Source organism: Myripristis murdjan, chromosome 8 (assembly GCF_902150065.1).
Source record: "Myripristis murdjan chromosome 8, fMyrMur1.1, whole genome shotgun sequence".
Lineage (NCBI taxonomy): Eukaryota > Metazoa > Chordata > Actinopteri > Holocentriformes > Holocentridae > Myripristis > Myripristis murdjan.
Window position 1 is genome coordinate 13,489,487 of NC_043987.1, and position 22,134 is coordinate 13,511,620.

General features: G+C 42.2%; 1 protein-coding gene across 3 annotated transcripts in view; it reads left to right on the forward strand.

Moving 5' to 3' along the window:
- The window catches only part of LOC115363107 (ankyrin repeat and fibronectin type-III domain-containing protein 1), a 22,083-nt gene extending 1,457 nt beyond the window's left edge, over positions 1-20,626 (forward strand). Inside the window, exons 2-19 of one of the 3 annotated variants that reach the window (XM_030057179.1) lie at positions 2,330-2,731; positions 3,095-3,359; positions 3,648-3,848; positions 9,048-9,161; positions 9,594-9,691; positions 9,969-10,059; positions 10,728-10,835; positions 11,313-11,412; positions 12,871-13,000; positions 13,284-13,403; positions 13,638-13,744; positions 14,152-14,266; positions 14,635-14,801; positions 15,027-15,204; positions 15,463-15,625; positions 16,840-17,006; positions 18,489-18,693; positions 19,083-20,626. In XM_030057179.1, the coding sequence (XP_029913039.1) occupies positions 2,570-2,731; positions 3,095-3,359; positions 3,648-3,848; positions 9,048-9,161; positions 9,594-9,691; positions 9,969-10,059; positions 10,728-10,835; positions 11,313-11,412; positions 12,871-13,000; positions 13,284-13,403; positions 13,638-13,744; positions 14,152-14,266; positions 14,635-14,801; positions 15,027-15,204; positions 15,463-15,625; positions 16,840-17,006; positions 18,489-18,693; positions 19,083-19,858 (3,267 nt within the window). In that variant the 5' untranslated portion in view covers positions 2,330-2,569 and the 3' untranslated portion in view covers positions 19,859-20,626. Of the gene's footprint in view, positions 1-2,244; positions 2,732-3,094; positions 3,360-3,647; positions 3,849-9,047; positions 9,162-9,593; positions 9,692-9,968; positions 10,060-10,727; positions 10,836-11,312; positions 11,413-12,870; positions 13,001-13,283; positions 13,404-13,637; positions 13,745-14,151; positions 14,267-14,634; positions 14,802-15,026; positions 15,205-15,462; positions 15,626-16,839; positions 17,007-18,488; positions 18,694-19,082 lie in introns of those variants that run through there. The other 2 variants (XM_030057181.1, XM_030057180.1) reach the window with 2 other exon arrangements.
- The last annotated feature ends 1,508 nt before the right edge of the window (positions 20,627-22,134 follow it).

Sequence of the window (22,134 nt, forward strand, 5' to 3'; positions counted from 1 at the left end):
ACACAACCATCTTCTTTAACCGTGCAGTCTTAAGAGTTTGGCCTTGTCTTAAAGTCCTGAGGTGGAAAGTTACAAAGTACATTTACTCAGGTGCTGTACTAAAATATTTACAGCACCTGAGTATTTATATTTGACTTCAGACTACTTTGCTCCACTATATTTCAGAGTGAAACGTTATACTTTTTACTGCATTACATTTATCTGACTGCTGTGGGTAGTCGTTCATTCACAGAACAAAGCTTTTACATGCAAAACATAATGGATTTTTAGAGTTGAAACCAGACAGCAATATATGAAGCAGGTAGAGCTACAACATTAAATACTCCCTACACGTTAATGCAGAAATAATTAAACACTTTGGAAGAAGTCATTCTTCACTTTTACTTTGCATACCAAGGTACGTTTTACCGCTGATACTAGTATTGTTTTCATTTACTGAATTAAAACTTATTCAAGGCATAAAATACTTTACTACAAAGGTTAAGTGCACTGACCTGTAGCCAGCTGTTTCATTAATTGATAAATTGTGCTAATGTATTTTGTTATGTGCATTTTAATGTAATTCATGTCTTCAGTGTCTTTTGTGACTCATAGTAATATTGTACATATAGAGCCATAACTAGGCGCAAGGGTTGGAAATTAGCAATATCCATTAGCTGTATATGTTGCACATCAGTTTCATGTTTTGTGTTGGAACTCTGTTAAATTGCAACAAATTATCAAATAAATTAATTAAACTAAGTAATATTATGAATGCAGGACTTTTAGTGGAGCATTTTCCCCATTAGCCCTGCTTAAGTGAAGGATTTGAGTACTTTTCCCCACCATTGTTTAAGTCCTATATACCTGTAATCAGTATCTTGCTGTTGCCTGCAAAATGCAAATCCTAATGCTAATCTCTTCTCTTCAGCAAATCTCTCTGATCAGCACTTTCCACGAGTGATGTAAGATATGATAAACAAACACCAGAAAAAAAAACTCAACCAATAACAGTGCTCTTTGTTACCCTTATAACCTGCTTTTCCCGCAGTGCATGAAGAGGCGCTGCAGGTACTGTCAGAGCCTTGAGGATTTGTTAGGACACAGACAGAGACAGCAGGTACAGCACAGCGGTAATATGTCACTCAGAGAGAGATGGCGTCATTGCGGACAGGCAGACAGGAGCCCTCATACTCTGTACCTGGCTAACACCAGCTAGGGGAGTATTCACTTTCACACAAGGACAGTGAAGCACTCAGCAAACCGGGGCTTGACTTGGTACAGATGGAATTCAAAAGCCGGTGCACATGAGGCTTTCATTTAACCAGGAAAAAAGAAAGGGGAGGGGGGGATGAGAGCACATGGATGAGACGCTGAGAGAGAGATGACAGAGATACGGCCTTTCCAAAGATGCACTCGAGATCTGAATGGTTGAGCCTGACGCAAATTGGAGTGATGTGAGAATCACTCAGAACTGTAGGGCTGTGAGAAGAGAGGTGAGAGAAGGAGAGAAACAGAAGCGAGACGCTGATAAATGAAAGGAAGATTTGCTGACTGAAGAGGAGAAAAAGCAGTGTCACATTGCATTTTGTTGTGTAGGAAAAGAGTATGGTGTTTTGGGCAGATTAATGACTGATTATGATGATGAAAACACAATGGAACTGATAATGAGCCATCATTAATATAATGATGATGACTGAATTTTATCTTAAAACTGATGAGGGGATTCATCTTTCTTCTATTGCTTTTGTTCCTGTTCAGTGTGATCACCAGTGAATATGAAGTGAATGTAAACTGTCATAAAACAGGAACCAGACTTTTGGCTTGTCTATGTAAGATTCCTTTTCTTTAGTTAATTAGATTGATTAGTGGGTTGCTTTGTGCACGGAGAGACTCCAGTCAGACCGAATAAAACCCACGTCACACAATAGCGGGAAAAAGAACAAAAGTGAGAAGAGAGAGAGAGTCACATTTTAAATGCTCCACGGCATTTTTCATCTGCTGTGTACAGGCATTGTAACTTTTATCCATTTATCCACCCACACAACAGCACTGCTCAGCTCAGCCTAACTCACCACTCCAACTTGGCAAAAAATTGCTTTTACTGTAGTGGAATCTGTGCAAGCCTGACTATATATTGTGTGTGTGTGTGTGTGTGTGTGTGTGTGTGTGTGTGTGTGTGTGTGTGTTTTTGTTTGTTTGTTTGTTTGCTTGTTTATTTGTTTTGTTTTGTTTGTTTGTTTTTTATTTCCCTCGTGCTTTTTCTTCTCACCTCTCGGTCCCAACTATGCTCTACTCTATGTTTCTAATGACTTTCTCCCTTGTTCTTACTTTCCTCATTCACCCCAAGCCCTTGTTCATTTATTTATTTTTCCGCATGAGACTCACAGGATGGGGAGTCCTAGTCTTCTTATCTATGAACTAACCGATCCTTCACCTCCTCCATTATTTCTTCATTACCTCCAGACTACCTGCTCTATCTTCCTGTATCCCCTTTATTTATAATCCTTCTCTTCTCCTTTCCTTTCCTTTCCTTTCCTTTCCTTTCCTTTCCTTTCCTTTCCTTTCCTTTCCCACTCTACTCTCTGCCATGTCTGTATCCATGAGGAATCCGCCTCAGCGCCGCCGTTCCCTGGGTCCTGTCTCCCCGAAACGCATCTATAGGAACCTGTCCGTGAGACTGCGGGGCGGAGACTCGTCTGTTGCCGGGGAAACGGACACACCTAAGCATCCTAGCAAGTCTGCGGCTGCTGTAAGATACTCTGCTGTTGTTTTGAGCCGGTCCTGGCCTCTTGTTGTGCTTCTGTAATGTTTGAATTATGAGATCTTTCTTTCGCATTATATGCTGACCCTAAGTCACAGTGAATTTATTATCCCAGCGCACACTGCCACAGATTGGACTTTGATTTATGGTTTGATTTATGTACCCTCCATTGCTGTCTTGTCCACTGTCTGTCTCTTTGCACAGAAGCTCCGTCTCCGCTGCCTCATAAAATAAATCTCTTTTTCAGAATGAACCCTCTTCCCCTTTCTCTCTTTCTCTCCCTCTCTTGCTCTCTCTCTCTGCCTCCATCCCCACATCCACCCACCCCTCACCCCACCTTCCCCATATTAGTACCAGACCCTGTGGGAGGCAGTGGAAAATGAGGACACTTTGGCTGTACAAAGCCTGCTGTCCAGGGACCGCACCAACTGTGGAGGAGGAGGAGGCGCGTGGGAGAAAGGAGAGAAGAAAGAGAAAGACTGGGAGAGAGAGAGGGAGAAAGGGGTGAATAGGGTGAGCGAGCAGGGCCTGGTCCCCCTGGACGTGGCTGCCCTTACCCACAATTCCCCTCTGCTCCATGTGTTGACAAAGGCCGGAGCCAGACACAACCCTGTCTGTGAGTCTTAAGTCTTGAGTCTTAGTCTGAGAAAGGATTGAGAGTGTTTTATTGATTAATGTCATTGCCACTTGCAGTTATGTGGCGCCAATGTGTACAGCAAAGCAAACTGACTGAAGTGGATTTGTACATCTCCACAAAAGTTGGACTGAGTTCCAAAAACTTGATTCCAGTGGGATTGGATGGCTTTGAAAGGCACTCCCATATCTCTTTGTAAACAATGCAATGCAAATCTTACTTGGATTGTTTTTCTCTCTTGTCTCTCTTCCTATCGTATTCCCCCGTCAGTGTGTCGACCGGCAGAGTGGGCACTTAAGTTGGATGCTCTGGTGGCGCTGGCAGCTAAACGAGTGGAGGAGAGGAAGGAGGCCCTGGTGGTGAGGGCAGGGGCGTGGCCGAACTCACAGGCCGACATCCAGAGACAGCTCCACCTCTGGAGCCTCAGGCAGCAGCTGTACTGCCGGATGAGGGAGAACTTCCAAAACACAGGTCAGCGGTCACGGGTCATTTGGAGCATTTCGTACACTACGCTTCGGGACACAAAAAGGTCATAGGCCTGCCTCTTTACAGTCCCCACATGGTAAAATACTTGTATTTATGGGTTCTTTCCCATCCTCTGCCCGCCACCTCTTAGTCTCAACAAAACTGAGATGTGTTTTTTTCCCCTGTAAAACCCCAGCCTCTGTAACAAGGGTTTCAAAACTTTGACTTTCATTAAGCCTTGGACACCAAGTTGAGATGATTTTGTCATTTGTGACCACTGACAAACAGATTCAAAATGCTAAGATTATACCAGTCACTCATTTTTTCAGTGTTTTCTACTGAATTAAATTACAGTGAAATTCAACCATTCCTCATTTAGCTGGGTGCCTGTGGAAGCCCCTTAAAGACTCCTGGGGGTGCCCACAGCTCACTTTGAAAACCACCACTCTACCAAACCTCTCTATGACTATTGCCAAGACCACAATGTCTCCTCAGCCTGCCAAGAGTACTGGTGTGACTCTGAACAACCGACTGTCCTCTCTGGACTCCTGCAAACACTCCATTTGCTCCAAGATTTGAGCAAGTGAGCCTCCTCTGAGGAGTCTCCTCATAGGCTTATCCTACTATATATATATATATATATATATATATATATATATATGTGTGTGTGTGTGTGTGTGTGTGTGTGTGTGTGTGTATATATATATATATATATATATTTTTTTTTTTTTTTTTTTTTTTTTTTTTTTTCCAAATATTATTTTTGTGGTAATTTCTGCTTTGTTAGACAGTCACAGTGGAGAGAAACAGGGAAGACAGGACAGAGAGAGGGGACGACATGCACCAAGCTTACCTACCCAACAAGCCCTCATTTGTCTCTCTATATCAAACTATGGAAGAGATATTAAAGAGTATATGTGTACATTTGTTATAAAACCTATTTTTTCTGTTTTTGCCTATTTTAAATCTGTGCTTTATTTCCAACATATATCATACTATTTACATCTACTTTATGTGAAGAGTGGAAAAACTATGGGCAGAAATATGTGTCCATAGAAACTGATGTTGAATCTTTTATATGTGAATTTGAATAGCTATACTTGAATAATTGCTAACTGAAGCCATATGACCTAACAATAACATTATGTCATATTATCATTTCAATGTGTATCATCACAAGCTTAAAATATAATTTAACTTGAATCATTACAGCAGAAAAAACTTTGTTTATGCTTGCTGACAAAAGGAATTATTTTTATCTCAAGATTACAACATTAGTTGTAATCTTTTAAAAGGTTAGGTTCTTTTTATCAGTTAAACAAGGTTAATCTAAATATAATTTGAATATGTTGTAAACTGATATGAAAAAAAAAAAAAAAAACGTTTTCCAACGTGCATCAGTCCTCATAGGTCCATGCATTAACGGGAGTGAAGGAAACAGTGAAAAACATGGGTGCTGATTGGCTGAGAAAAAGTTCTGTGAATCTGCACTTGATTGCTCTTCTGCAACAATCGGATATGTGTCTCAGTGAACTGAAACTGAACTGTGAGAACTGAAATGAAGCGAGAGTTGAATTTTCGGTGAAACATCAAGTACAGTTTCAAAGCAATTTAATTCAGTTTCATAATATTACATTAAGCCACATTTATTGGAATTCGGCTCCAATAAACATGGCTTAACATGGCAGTTATCTATACAATTTCAAATTATGTTATTCAAATTCATTTTTAATGCAGTTATTCAAGTTGAGAAATTCAAATTCACATGAAACATATTCAGTTTCTTGCGACATCGTTCTGCCTGTAAAATACACTATATTGCCAAAAGTATTCGCTCGGCTGCCTTCACACACATATGAACATGAGTGACATCCCATTCTTAAACCATAGGATTTAATATGATGTGGGCCCATCCTTTGCAGCTATAACAGCTTCAACTCTTCTAGGAAGGCTTTCCACAAGGTTTAGGAGTGTGTTTATAGGAATTTTTGACCATTCTTCCAGAAGTGCATTTGTGAGGTCAAACACTGATGTTGGACAAGAAGGCCTGGCTCTCAGTCTCCGCTCTAATTCATCCCAAAGGTGTTCTATCGGGTTGAGGTCAGGACTCTGTGCAGGCCAGTCAAGTTCTTCCACACCAAACTCGCTTATCCATGTCTTTATGGACCTTGCTTTGTGCACTGGTGCGCAGTCATGTTGGAACAGGAAGGGGCCATCTCCAAACCCACAAAGTTGGGAGCATGAAATTGTCCAAAATGTCTTTGTATGCTGAAGCATTAAGAATTCCTTTCACTGGAACTAAGGGGCCGAGCCCAACGTCCGAAAAACAACCCCACACCATAATCCCCCCTCCACCAAACTTTACACTTGGCACAATGCAGTCAGACAAGTACCGTTCTCTTGGCAACCACCAAACCCAGACTCGTCCATCAGATTGCCAGACGGAGAAGCGTGACTCGTCACTGCAGAGAACACGTGTCCACTGCTCTAGAGGCCAGTGGTGGCGTGCTTTACACCGCTGCATCCGATGCTTTGCATTGTGCTTGGTGATGTAAGGCTTGGATGCAGCTGCTCGGCCATGGAAACCCATTCCATGAAGCTCTCTACGCACTGCTCTTGAGCTAATCTGAAGGTCACATGAAGTTTAAAGGTCTCAAGCTATTGACTCTGCAGAAAGTTGGCGTCCTCTGCACACTATGCGTCTCAGCATCCGCTGACCCCGCTCTGTGATTTTATGTGGCCTACCACTCCGTGGCTGAGTTGCTGTCGTTCCCAATTGCTTCTACTTTGTTATAGTACCACTAACAGTTGATTGTGGAATATTTAGTAGCGAGGAAGTTTCACAACTGGACTTACTGCACAGGTGGCATCCTATTACATTACTATTACAGCACCATGCTGGAATTCACTGAGCTCCTGAGAGCGACCCATTCTTTCACAAATGTTTGTAGAAGTAGTCTGCATGCCTAGGTGCTTGATTTTATACACCTGTGGTCATGGAAGTGATTGGAACACCTGAATTCAATGATTTGGATAGATGAGCGAATACTTTTGGCAATATAGTGTACATCCTGACTACTAGTTTGTTGTTTAAGAGCTCTCTGAGTTTCTGTTATGAATTTACAAGAGTTTACAGATAAGGGCTGTATGGAAATAGGGTCCAGTTTACCCAATTTTTATTTTTATGCAAGAATCCTTTTCACTGGAGGGAGACCTTGGGGATTCTAAAAAAACATTGCTGTATTTTGTTCTGCCTCCATGAGGGGCATCTCCAAAACTAAAGCACTTTTGGAGGTTTATCCACCAGCCCCTCCAACTCATCTGGAAGGTTACAGTCTGCCTCGTCCTTTCCAGCCTTTCCAAATTTGCCTGTGTTACCCTTACTCCCACATTCACCACAATGGCTGCCTGTGGCTGTTTTTATCAAATTCAAAACCTTAGTGGTGGCAAGTCTTCTCCCTGCTGGCTGCCTGGTCGTCGGATGACCTTCCCAATCCAGACAGAACAGCAAAGTCACTCATCTTTTCTCGTGGGCTGAAACCTCTTATCTTTTTAAGAGGTACCTCATGTCGCTGAGTGATGTCTCCTCTGTACTCATGTCACTGATTGATGTCTCCCCTGTACTCATGTCACTGAATGATGTCCCTTCTCGTCTGACTCAAATTGCTCTCTAAAAAATTTCTCTTTACACTCTCCTTAGTTCTCATTAATTTTTCTCCCCTATCACTGTCTTTTTATTTCCTTTTATGGCCACAGCAATATTGAAGACACACTGAGGGCCTGACCTTTGCACTTTTTTATTTTTTTGGTGCCTCTGATTTTGCCGTTCTGTGAAATGAAGCTTATTCTCTGTCCACATATCTCTGGACAAGAGTGTCAGCTAAATGCTTAAAATGTAAAAACATGAATGTGTGTTTAATGAATGCTTTTCGTCCCAGGGCTTGGGATGGTACTTAATCTATTGAAACTAGGTCATATAGCCCAGACTGAGAAGGTTATGGAAACCCTTTGGGCTAGAATCAATAAACTGAAGGCGAGACTAATGTTCGATCATGCTGTCGAAATTCATCGTCCAGTGCGCCAGCGCCGAGGTCACCAGTGTGATAATAATAATGTGATACTTCATTGATTTCTGTATGGAAACTCAGTTCTCTCTCATTACCCTCCACCGGCAGGTCAGAACTCAGGGTCAGCTACACATCAGCATCAATGGACCTGGTAGAGATCCAGTGTATTTGACAGACATAGGCTTGAACCCAGGACCCAGCCATCCTGCCACCAACCCGACGGTTGATGTTGGTTAGATTTAGGGCCGGGGTAGCTGCTTCCTCATCAAGCTCCCACGTGTAACTTTTTAAAGCATATTTATATGCACTGATGCCCTGCTTCACATTCACATTTAAAATTCACACTCCATAGCAAATTGTCCGGTGTCAGAAGTGTATGAGGCTTACAGGATCAAGTAAGAATTTATACCACTAACATTTGAATAGGATATAGCTTAAGACCACTGAATTACCAAAAATTGCAAATGTAAATAGGCAATTTATACACTCTCAGCTCTAACACTGAATTCACACAAAATGCTTCTATAAAAGGGGCATTTTTACACTGAGTGAAACTGACAGTGGACATAATTCGATCCAAGGGACCTAATCATGTCTCCTTAACCCACCCAGCTCTTCCACTGTGCATTCCTTGTCTACCCTCTTTTATCTCTTACAAGTTGTGGCCAGTCTCCATATGGGTACAAATAGCATGTGTTATTATGTATACAAGTTATTAACGGTATATTAACAAGGTATTAACAGTCATTGTGCCTTAATATATCTACTTGAGTGTATATGGAAGAAGTCCTTAGAAGTCCTTTCTGCATACAGCATTTTTGTCTGTAAATACCTTACTGTTCCATATCAGGGTGTAAATAGTCACAGTGCCTGCTTATACCTGGGTATAAATAGTGGTGATGCATTTGAGTGTAAATAGCATTCATCATTACATGCACTCCAGCTTTAATAGATGAAGTCTTTACCGACACCTGGGTGCATATAGCACGCTTGGCTATACATAAATACCTGGACATAAATAGCACTGCCTATTCACAATTGTACCGCAAATTCTCTGTGGTTATTAGTCAACGTTCATACTTAGTGCCTGTTTTCGACTCATTTTAAACCTTGGCCTGTCTTGTCCATTTCCCCCCAGAACTCCCTGGCCCTCCCAGTCATGTGTCCGTACTGGTGACCAGCTCCACCTCCCTGTTTGTGGTCATCAAAGAGCCAGACAGCAGCAGCCTGGGGCTGATCACACGCTACAGAGGTGGGTGGTGTCTGAAAAGACATTAAAATGGGTGTAGGGGTGGATGGATAGAGATGGATGATAGAGGAGTGAACAAACAGATGAGTGAGCAGAGGCTGTGATGCAAACGTGCATGAGGGCATTATGGGTGAATAAATAGATAAAATAACAGATTTATTAGTTTGGTAGGAATACTACACGTCTCATACATCAATCAAGCTGGCAGGTATAAAATCCCAATTTTTTATGCACGTACCATTGCTTGCTATTCTTGGCGCTCCGTCTCACACCGCTCACAGCTGTACAAATGTCATGTTTCACAGTAAAAGATAGATTAGGCCCAGGTACACCGAGTTCCAGAAAACTGTAAACACCCAAATCCTTAGTTCTCTCCATGGGGTGTTGAGCAAAGCCAGACAATAATCTGTCAGTGGGACTCTCTCTCATTCACAGTGGAGTGGAGCACCTCAGCCAGCTTCAAACGTATCCTCGGCTCAGCCCAAGTTACAGACACCAAGAGCCCTTCCCACAGCATCACAGGGCTCACAACTGTAAGACACCCATGCACACACAAACATCCACCCACCCACACACACACACACACACACACACACACACACACACACACACACTCTCTACTTATACCCTGCCAGTTCATCTTCAGCACTGAGCTACTTTCCATAGAAAACACTTAGCCTGCTGAATTATTTCACTTAACCAAGTGAATTAATAATGAGGGCTGTATGTGATTCCATAGCACTGGAATGGGCTGTTCAGAAGATGAATGCATGTTGATAACTTGGTGGTCTGGTGCTTCTCAAAACGCAGGGAGTGCATTACTTTGTAAGAGTGAGCGCCTACAACGTGAAGGGATGGGGTCCGACGCAGTGCACTACTCCAGTCAGTGCTGCCCCCTCCAGTGAGTACGCTGAACTGCAACCTCATGCATACACACTTACCTTCGGAGGGCTCTCTATTCATTTCAGCCTTCAACCTCCGCCTGTCCTCGTCCCTGTGTAAAGAAATTACTTGGCTGACATCGAGTTTGATAGGAAAGAATTGGAATCCACTCATGGCTTGTAGATTGGTGATATATTAAAACATGGAGGAATAAAGATGGTTTTGTGGCTTAATGGGCCATGTACTTTGCTACTGCTGTAGTGAATTTGAATTTGGCTCATAATCTTTTGTTGTGTATCATCTCTTACTTTTCTGTCCAAGCTATGCTGACACTTTTTAATGTCCTATAAATGAAAGAAATGCCAGCCATTGCTTTTAAAAAATGGAGATTAAAGGAAAAATCTTATCCGAATATAATCATAGATAGTGGTACTGAGCTATTGGTGTTTAACCATCAGCTGGCAAGTAGTCTTCTAAAGACAGCTCAGAATGAATCAGCTTTGAAATTTTAGAGTCATGGCACCAGATGGTCTCTCATGCAGTCGTTCTTGCCTGCTAATCACCAGGATAGGGAGCTGCAGCACTCAGGACTCGCCTGGAAATGAGATCTTGATGTCTGAATGATTTTCTCTAATTAGATAAAAAAAGGCAAGCGACGCATAGTTTTTCTCTTTGTTCCTTCTGCAGGCTGGAGAGAGTGCACTGGTGTGAAGTCGCAATTAAGGAACCAAGAAGGGCTTGTGAGGAAACTGCTGGAACAGACCAGAGAGCCACATTACAGGGGATATTGCATAGGTAATTCTGGGCTTTGGTGAAAATGACACCGTCAGAGCAACCTCACATACACTAGCTGTTGTTAATCACACATATGTGACTTCATGCAAAATCTCACATAAAGTTAGAGAATGTCAATATACAGCATAGGATTTTTGAGGCATTTTGATTTAATTTAGAATTAAGAGTGTGAATTCTTTTTATTTTGTAACATTTGATCTTAGTGGTGTTTTGAGTTTCGTTTTTCAACGACCTAAGTATGCCCTTCTAGCAGAAGTTGTTTAAAATGGTGCGGTATTGGTGTTTTCAGTAGAGACTCTTGGGCTTAATCCATGCTTTGTTCTATGTTCTATCATTGGCACATATTGTATGATATCATCCCAGTTCATAAAAGAGAAAATGGTTTCACCTAGTCAAATGTGTTGTGCATGCACAGTGAAATCTACTTGGCAGATAAAGTGATTCTCATCCTGTCTGATCCTCTCCTCTGCTCCACAGAGAGCTCCAAGCCCCAGAGCCCTAGCAAGCGTCTGTCTATGTCTCGAGGCATCAAACAGCTGTTCCAGTCAGCCACCAAGTTTGTTCGCCTCCTACAGAGGTACTGCTTCATCTGTCTTACCTGTCCCACTGTGCCTCCAGGCTACGGGGACTAACACATTAAATGCAATGTTATTACAGCAGTCAAGAGTACAAACAATTCCTAACTCTTATCTGGTACAGTTATTGAAAAAGCGCTGTAGCTACATTAATGCTGCGGTAGCCTAGAGGTTAGAGGAAGCGTTTCTTGTGAGCAGGAGGATGTCGGTTCAGATCACTGGACCAGCTGGGGAAAGTGAATGGCAAATACTTCTACTACACTGTCGCAGCTTCTTCTACTGTACAACAGTAGAAGATAGAGGCTGTACTGGACAGCTCTTAGGGGGAAATGAGTGTAAGTACATGAATGTGAAGTGCTGCATTGCTTGGAAAAACTAAGTGAACAAATGCATAAAGTAGTCACACAGCAACTGATTATAGACACAAACATATTTAAGGCAAATTGAAATAAGGGTTAATTAGGGTCATTAACCACAACTTTCAGTTGAACAAGGTGAGTGTACAGTTGATTTCAATGGGGGGAGAAAACTTTTTTTTCCCTCTCCTTTCATAGCTAAGATAATTAATTTCATTTAAATTCCCAGATACATAAGTACAACACAAGGTCAGCTAATAATCTCCATCCCGCTTTCTTCAGGACAAACATCCTCCAAATTTTCCATTATATCCCGAGGACCTCTCTGTTGGAAGCAGATCACATTTGAAATTCCACCAGTCTAAACCAATTTTCTTTCCTTTTTGGGCTAATTAAGCAATGCAACATCATTATCACTCTCACTGTCTTAATATATTCACTGCATTTGTAATATAGTCACCTCTCCTGGGCAACATCTTAGTTATTATGTTATGTTAGTTATTATGTTAGTTGATTATTATGTTTTTCCATAGATTTTTCATGTATTTGTATATAATAGTATTTATGGTGAATGACTCATTTAGGCCACCCAGCAAGCCGTTATGTTTTTTTTTCCCTCCTGCACATTTCTTTTTTAAGTTTTTGTTTTCTCTTCCCAATATCTATCTTTTGTATATATTTTATATACTTTTGCATCATTAGTGCAATAACAATAAACTAAACTAAACTAAGATTTAAGAGTCCAGGTTGTGTTTAAATGCATGGTTTGAGATTTTGACATAAGGTTGTAGGAGGTATTGGCCAATAGTGGTGGTGTTGCATGGAGGTTGGAGCAGAGGACCGGCAGCGAACAACGTCAGCTGACAAAAAACATTTCAAACCGCAGCAAATGCCCCAGAAGTTTTTCACTATACACAATAGAATACACCAAATTTTGTGTATTCTCACTGCTTTACTGTGCTCTCAGGCCACTGTACATTGGAACTATTTTTATTACTGCACCTGTTTGTATATCAGAATTTCTAAACTGTCCTTGAGTGCAACTGAAAGTAATCAGACCATAACACAGAGTTGGAGTAACCCATTTCACCTGTTTATCCTCAGAGGTGTGTACCTGGCTACTGTGTTCTACCACAAGGACAACATCCTGGTGACAGCAGAAGATCAGCTCCCACTGGTGGAAATCCAATGCTGCTCCACCTCCATCACCCAGGACTTCCTTTGGTTTGCCAAGGTAAGCTGTCATTTAAACATATATGTTGACTGAACAGATGCTGATATATATTTGGTGTGGTTGCTTTATGCATTTACCCTGTACATTTCACTTTTAAATTCAGTCAGTTCACTTTGTCACAGCAATAAAAATATCTCTGAATTTTCTTCATAATCGAACACCTGCAAACGTTTCATTACTTTTCCATTCTTCAAAGAAATTATTCAGAGTCAAGGTGATTTGCTTCAATATGTGCACTGCTTTTTCAAATTGTGTTTTTTTTTTTTTTCTTTTTAAATTCTAGCTGTCCTGTGCATGGCAGCAGGTGCCCTGGCTCCAGCAGGCCCTCTCCTCTGCTCACTCGTCTTCCTCGTCACTCCTTCAGAACAGACACAACATTTTAAGAGCCGTTTCCCAGCTGCAGGTAGGAAGTTAAGCAGCTTACTCTTTGTGGCAGGAGGCATCAAAAGGGGTTAATTGCTTTTTTAAATTACCTTTTTGCATTTTTTTCTCCCTCCCACCGTTCTTTCACCGTTGCCTCCCCCACACCTGTCTGTTTCTTTCAGACATTGTCATTCACAGGATAAATCTCTTAACATCCTCATATTTATTCATGCTCTTGCCTGTATTTCACCTCTCCCCCTTTCTGTGTGCTCAGTCATCCCTGGGGACGGTGGACCTGGGCCAAGTCTACTATGAGCCTCTGAAGGACCGACAAGGCAACGTCCTACTAGTGACCATGAAGGAGTTCCCCAACCCTCCTCGGTGAGCTTGAGAAAGCATCTTTTGTTATACTCTCTTGATCCCTGCAGCAGAATTTCTCGTTTTGCACACCTTCCTCCATGGACAGGTCAGAGCATATGGGCTTTGATCCTGGACTCCATTGGCTCACAATGAAGCAAAAATCCAGAGGGCTGGATTTGTCCATGCATCCTTTGCATGGGAAAGTAAACATCTGCCAGTCAGCCAAATAATTATCCCCCTTGGTCATGGAAGATGTTGACCCTAAGAGGAGTCAGTCAGGGTTTGGTTATTACACACTGTGACGCTTTAAGGAAAGCTCACTTTGGTTCAGCTGTTAGTTTTTTTGGTGTTATACAAATGAATCAAAGAGGTTTTATGCTTTCTGGTTGTTTTTCTCTTTTTCATTGAGTTTTCTGTTCCACTTCAAGGCCTCCTGACCCTCCGCTGCACTGGATGCCCCTGGCACGCCTGGAAAAGAACCGCAGCCGAGCTCCTCTGCTGCCAGAGCCCACTGCCATGGACACACTCAATGAGCAGCTCAAGGTGAGCCTCAGTGTGTGTCTGTGTGTTTGTGCGTGTGTGCGCGCGTGCATGTGATAGAGTGAAAGAGAAAGTCTAGTGCCATGGACAAAGTTAGTGAGCAGCAGCTACACGATCGCATTTAGCACTAATTGTAAAGTATTTGAGTGTATTGAGTTTTCCTGACTGGTTTATTGACTCATGCCTTTGTCCCCTGGGTGACTCAGATAACCCTAAAATGCATTTGAATTCATTTAGCTAACCTGACTAAAACAAAATAAGCTAAAACAACATGACTCACAGCAAATGAACAGTGTTGAGACACTTCATTGCAGCAGCAGCTCTCAAACTCCCCGGCACTATGCCCGTCTCTCTCTGTATCCCCTCCCCAGGAGAAGTTGTCCTTCCACAGGCACAGCATTCAGTGGGCCCAGCCGGGTCTGTATGTGGGCATCCTGAAGCTGTGCAGCTCTGTAGAGCAGATCCGGGTCCTGGTGCCCCAGAGGCTGCCAAACCTCCTCTGCCACACACGGGTCCGCCATAACCCTCACGTGACCAGGTAACACAGGTTGATCTTTCCTTAACTTAAGATTTTTAGATTCACTGTATTTTTTTCCGCAAAAGTTTTCATAGTCTCAGGAATAACCTCTGCCATTTCCAAAACAGCAGTTTATTACATGGATATATAACAATGTTGAAGTTCTCTTAATTAGAGTGGTCTAATGTGTGTGCCCTGTCTCAGATCAGTCTCATTAGTAGTGACTGGGTTCTCATTGTGTGACAGAGATGAGTGGGCGTGGCTGCAGAGTCATGTCTTCACCACAGCCAATGGCAGCATGCAGAACCTGTTGAGCGGCGAGGACGAGAGCTCGATGGAGAGCAGCGGGCTGGTGGAGTTCGTCAGGGCCCTGAGAGCAGCTGTCACTCACCTCCTGACAAAGCTCAACATCCCCCTCTACAGGGTAAAAATGTTTTTTTCACACTCACTTCAGAATCCTCCTACTCATTCATAACCTGCTGTCATTTTCTTAATAAGGGAAAGACTATTTCGACCTACTTTATTTCTGTATTAGTTATCATTATACTGGAAGGCATCTTTGAATTAATGAATATGGAACAAAACTAATTATAACATAATGAAATCCAGCACAGGATAATAAATTTGGATTACATTACATGATGACACATCCACCACACGACTGTGTGTCTGCTTCTGGCAGGCATATCAGTATGGTGTGTACACCCGGGAGCTGCTGCAATTTGGAGACAAGTTGTCCATGCTGCTGCTGCTGCCTCCCAGTGAGGACTTCAGCTCCAGCTACTGGCCTCTGGTGGGCACCAAGGAGCCTGGCCTCACCATGCCCCTACAGATCTTTGAGCTCGGTAAGTGTGTGGTTACAGCAGGACAAGCACATGTAGTTCCTGGATCAGTGTTTTCCAAAAAGTTCCTCTTGGGGGAAGGAGCAGCAGCAGCAGTGAATCAAGCATGCAAGAGGTGATTCAAACAGTGTCTTCACTTGTGCATTCGGGATGTGCCAATACCACTTTTTCAATGCTGATACTGAATACTGATACACTCTGTTGCTTTCATTGAACAGTGCACTGTTGCTTGGACTGTTACTTTGGGGTTATTGGACAAAATAGTTGATATAAAAGCCTTCTTTTTACCATTTGATAAATGCAGGCTGTGTGCCAAAAACTACTAATGCAAATACTCAGTTTTAGTCTGATACCAGTATTGATATCAGTGCATTCCTACTGTAAGTGAGCATTCTGGAAACTGTGATTACCCTGGACTGAAGTGACTGAAATTCATGAAGTTAGGATAAACTGTTTGTTGGGATAATTTTCTCTTACTAGGACTAGTATGTCCTTTGAAGTTGGCACATAAATCATAAAGAGCAATAAATGTGCAATAAATCTTGTGACAAGAAGAACAAAATGCTGAAAGGCGTTTCTGTCAAGCATCACAGGTTGGATTGCAAGATGTAGCATACATGAGCCAGTTTTATTATCTTTTGCTGTCTGGAAAATTAATCGTGTTCATTATTTTTCCTTGTCTAATTAGGCCTTTTAGTGTGATCCTTTTCATCCACATTTTAGGATTTGTTTTTGTTGTACTATGCCACTTTTTGTCATGTAGCTGTAGCTGAACCCAAATAAGGACACACAAGGAAAGCTGGTAAGGTGAAATACAGGGAGTTCATTCGGGGAAACAAGCTGAGAAGGTGAGGAAGGTGGCTGATGTGGCTGACCTGGTAGAGAGCACAGGGACTAAAGGCTGCATGGCAGACGGCAACGATTCGACAGGGACTGGTGTCTGGTGCAAGGTTATGTTGGCAGGGAGGTGATGAGGTGAGACAGACTTGGACACAGAGGGAAACATTGTGGAGGCAGGCAAAAACACAAGGAAAACACCAAGACAACACTAAGGCAAGACAGGGATTGTGACACTAGTTACACTACACCTGTCTTTCCCTTTGACCCATTTTTATAGTTCCCTCGCTGAAAGTATCATAAGTGTGCTAATGACTTCTGAGGCAGATCTGTCTCTTAGCTTTGAGGTACTGATTTGTCTTTCATCTTGGCCTCAACAGTTCACTTCTGGACGTATGAGCGAGACTTCCTGTCCCAGTATTGCCAGGCCTGGGTGAGGTTGGAGCTGGACACTCATCTGTCTCAGCAGGCCCTGCGGGAGGCCTTGGACACCAAAGAAGTGCAGGAGGCCCGAGAACGCCTGAACCACATCACCCAGCTGTCCCAGGTCAGATCATTAAAGTGATATGAAAGGAAGAGTTTATGACACAGTTCGAGAGCAAATCTAAGTATTAAAAGCAATACTTCACCCTTAAACAACATATATTATATAATTTACTCATCCTGAGTGGTTTTGAATAAAGAGAGGTTATAAAAACTGGAGCCATTTCTGTTAGAATGCAGATGATCAGCAGCATGCTTCATTCGTCACAGACTAAAACATCTTTGTAGCTACTGACCGAGCAGGACTCCTGGCCAGTGAACAAGCCAGAGGCAAGTCTTCAACCCAGTGAATGTGCAGTCCACTCACACACCACTGCTTGTGCATGAGGTCCTTTCGTGAAGTGGTTTATTTAGCAATTTTCTAGTGAAAGCACTTTGGTTTGGGATGTACGGAAGATCTGAGTGAAAAGTCAAGACTCAGATTATACTGTACAAGCGGTTTGAGGATTTGAGGTGGATGTTTGCGTTCCCGTTTTGCTGCTGTCTTTTTGAAGCTGCAAATCAACTCCAGACTAACAGAAGTGGCTGCAGTTTTTGGACCCTTTGCACTCTGTGAGACACATGATCAAACTTTCCATCAGACATTCAAGACAGCTAAGGTTGAATAAATGATACAAAAAAATATAGGTTGGGTGAAGTATTGCTTTAAATTACAAATGGCAGGACAAATATCACTTACATTTCACCTGCAAGGTTGCAGTTGGATATGCTACCTCATACCTGTGGGCCTTTTCCCAGTCCCAGACTTTCCTCCTCCAGCCACATAGCTGCCTTATCACTGTACCAACCAGTTCATCTTTCCAGCCCATCTCAACTCTTCTCTATCCTGTTTCCCCAACAGCCAAGTAATTTCACCTCTTCAGTCAGAACAGTGGACTTCTATTTTCCCTGACTGTCTGAAAAATCATCTTTTCAAGAACATATCACATCACATTCTCCTCTACTTGTTCTAATTGCTCCTAAAAATCATGTACTGGTATATGTTTCTCCATCGCTGTTATGTTGCTTCTTTTCCTAGCACTTCCCTTTTGCATGATCATTGTTTGGGCACTGGAATACTGTGAGGGCACTACGGCTCTGAGCTTTACCCTTTACTACATGTGGCTTATCATTTTGCTAATGCAGGAATTAAAGCTTATTCCAATGCTGCAGTCGAGGTGAAGAGTGTCAGCAAGATGCAAAAAATGTAAAATGGAAAAGCCTCATGGGTAAGGACAGGAAATCAATATGAAACAGGGGCATAACAAATTGCACAAAAACCTACCCAGAGAGATGATTCAACTTCCATTGCACTATACTGATATATTGCACAAGGCTGGTCCAAAAGAGTATGAAAACTCAATTGATTGCGACCTTTGAAGACCAACCACCAGGGGAATATGTGTTGTTGCTTTGGGAGCGCAGTCTTGGAAATCATCCTGCTTCTATTACTCTTTTGCCTCCAGTACACATTATAAATCTTTATCCTGTTTTCCTGTTCATTTAGCGCCTTGATGCGGTGTGGCGGGATGCCCGCTGGATTATGGACTGTCTGCAGTGTGTGCGGTCCAAGCAGTGGGTGGGGGCAGTGCCACTGGGCCTGGTGATGGGAGGAGATCCACCTCCACGCCCTGATGGTGAGGAAGAGGAAGAGAGTTTGACAGCCAGACTGACGTGGCCCCATCGGCTACAAGCACAGAGAACTGTTGCAGGTACGATGATGGCATGAGGACAGATCCATCATGATACATCCATAAATACATCATGTTTAGATCTCACTCTCCTGTGATCTAAAAGAACACATTTTCGATCCACCACTGCTATAAAATGAAATCTGTATGAAGAGTGAAATCCACAAGCGAATTTATGCCCTGCTACCATGTTTTAATTTTTTGTCCCAGTCCCTCCTTGTCTGTTTATTGACACCATAAGAAACCATTTTATCTCTGTTCTACTCTCTGTAGGCCTATTCAAATTGTGTCCTAGATTCAGAGTAAATGCTATTGTAAAAAGGAACACTGAACATTACTGCTTTGCCATATGTGGCTTGACTAATGCTATGATTTTTTAGATAAACAGTCTTTCCCCCTTTCCCTTTCAGAGAGCTTAGTCAGCGTGACTCCAGCAAATGTGGTCAGTGCAGAGGTTTCTGCTCCAGCAGGTGTCCTGGTTGTCCATGAAGAGACCGCTATAGCGTTAATGGAGGGCGTTGCTAAGGGAGGGTATCCCGTAGACATCAGCGCCCAATCAACTGTGGACTTGGCATGCATTGGGCAGCCAGAATTGGGATGCGAAGGCACTTCAATGCAATCAGGCCTTGAGCATGCCGCTGTTGGCCACCTGGAGATGGGATATGATAGTTTGGTTATGCAGGAGCCTTACATGGAAGAGCCGAGCTATCCTCCCAGCATCGGTGAAGTAATCCAACCAATGGAGATGGCGGAGTTGGTGGACATCTTGCCCACACTGAGTCTTATCGAGGAAGAGACCCCAAGTGACCCTACAACACCATCGGTAATGGATATGCTAGAGAGCTTTGGACTGGGGATCGACGAAAACAGTGCTTTCTTTGATTTAGGGAAATCAGACTTGATCATTGGAGCCGAGAGTCTTTCACACCCCAGTGTCAGCTGTAATGACAGCAGTACTATGGTGGCAGAGAACAGTTTGGGAGAGGGATTCTGTGAGAATATGATTTTACAAGGTCAAGACATGTCTGCTGCAGTGAACACAGTGGATGCCACTGCTACCGTCATGTCTGCTTTGAGTTGGGATTTACCTCCAGAGGATACAGACACAGAGTTTCCCAACAAGGGGAATGGTTTTCCACTGAGAAGCCAGGTGGAGTGGGTCAGACCCTCTCACCTGTCATCCTGATACCTCTTCAAGTCTTGGCATACATGAAGTTGTGTGGTTTCACCCAATTCAATTATCAAACTAAAAGAAACATGTAGGGTGCAGTGGCTACAGGCAAATCATCACCCTATCATCACCTGAGCACAGATAAATAGCCCTCTGCCAAATATCACTAACTATTAATGAAGAAAATGCAGACCTGAAAAAAGATTGGCTTGTGGTGCAATTAGATCACGGCTAATCTAATGATGGACATGGGAAGAGAAAGTACAAAAAACATTTTTAAAAAATGGACCGATTTATATCCTTTGCACATTTTTGGGGGGCTGTAGTCAAACTTTTTCATGACGCAGGGTTCAGTGCATTAAAGAGTAACTGAGCACCATATCACATAGTGCTGAAAAGTGATGCTGCACTGCCCTCTGGTGGTTGATATTGTCAGGCGTGTTGCATTTCTGGTCACACCCACTCAACGATGTAGCCGCAGGTGACAGCTGCTAAAAAAGCTGCTGCCACAACACTGACTGGGTGTGGCCAGAAGTGCCACAAGCTTGAAAGTGTCAGCCTGTGGAGGGCAGTGCTGCAGATGTTTTCTGCTTGTGTTGATTCGCTCTTTAAAGCATCTTTTATAAAAAAAAACCTAAGCAAGAGTAGTAGGTTTTATAACTTGAAAATCCACCAGTCACTACAGTACTTAGGAAACATTTCCACTTATCTTGGGAACCAGTAGGGAACTCATTAAACAATAGATCACAATATCTTGATATTTTTCTGCATGACATCATGTGCTTTGCAATCTTTGCAAGGATGTTATTCATATGAATTATTTATATATATACACATGTATCTTAACAGTTGTGGCTGTGTTTTGGTTTACTCTACTTGTGTGCACTTTTAATATTTGATCCCAAAACCGTAACTAGGCTGTTGTTCTATAGCTTCTTTTGATTGTGCAGTAATTGTCTGTATCAGTGGCTTGCAAGCCAGGGGTAACAGGGTAGGGAACGAGTTTGCCAGTTTTGTCCTTAAGCCCAAGTTCCACTTGAAATTTGAGAAAAATCTAATTGGAGAAGAAACTCAAGAGAGAGAAGCAAAGTCTAAAGGGCAGAGATTTATTTTTGCTTGAAAGATCAGTTAATCAGCACAGTATCGTTTTTCAGTGAAAAGGACAAACTGAAGTGTGGCGTGGTGAAAAACCCAAAGTCAGAATGTCAAGCTGGTTGAGGATAATTTCCTGTTAAAGTATTTTCACGCATGATGTCTCACAGAAACGAGTATTTTCAGGGTTTTTCCCTTTCTTTTTTTAAATACACAATATTATTCAACAGTCTCATGTATTTGCCTGCTGTTACAGTTGGTACTTGGCAGGATACTTAGTGTTCTTGTTAGCATACTTAGCCAGAGAAAAACATGGACCCTTCTCAATATTCAGAATTGTTTTCAAGGGCTGAACAGGTTATGGGGTATGTCTTTTTAAATTTTGGAAATGTCATAATTTGTTCATGGTATTACTTTTTTTCTCAATCAAGCTTGGTGATTGGTGGATCTAGGTGTCTCTGAATGAATCATATCAATAGTCACAGTGTTATACCTCGACCTCAGACATTCACATCAGCCATTCAACAAAAATGTAACATTTGGGCAGAGATGATGGCAAATGAAGCTCATAGGAAATGGACAAACGTACTATGGAATGGTGGCTAGAGAGGTCATGCAGTCGAGAAGCAAAATTGTGTAGGAATCCTGTTTACTCTCTGTTTTCAGACAGGTAAATGTGGACATATGGGCATGGGTTGCCATGGGTGACATGTGCCACAAACATTAAATTTCAACACCTCAACAACGTTCTTCTCTGTCCATTACCCAGTTGATCACTGACATCAATGTTCTTTCCTATATGGTTTGAATATAAAATTAAAATTAAAATGGTTACATCATTAAATGACTACTTAGCAGATGAAATGAAATGATTTACTGTATGGAATGATAATGTTCACTAAAATGTTGCCTAATGCTTTATTTGGACTGTCAAGTGTTACAGTAATATTTACCTTAATACCAACTTAATATCTTTTTTTCCAAGTTAGCGCTATTCTGACTTTAAACCTAACATCAACCCTGATGCAGAGGTGATACAAAGTTAAAAGTCAGCTGAGATATTCTTGACACTAAGTTAAGTATTTACAGGTTAATACGAAGATATCACATCAGCATTGGAATAGAATAGAATAGAATAGAATAGAATAGAATAGAATAGAATAGAAGAGGCCATTATATAGATGTTACTGCAAAACTGT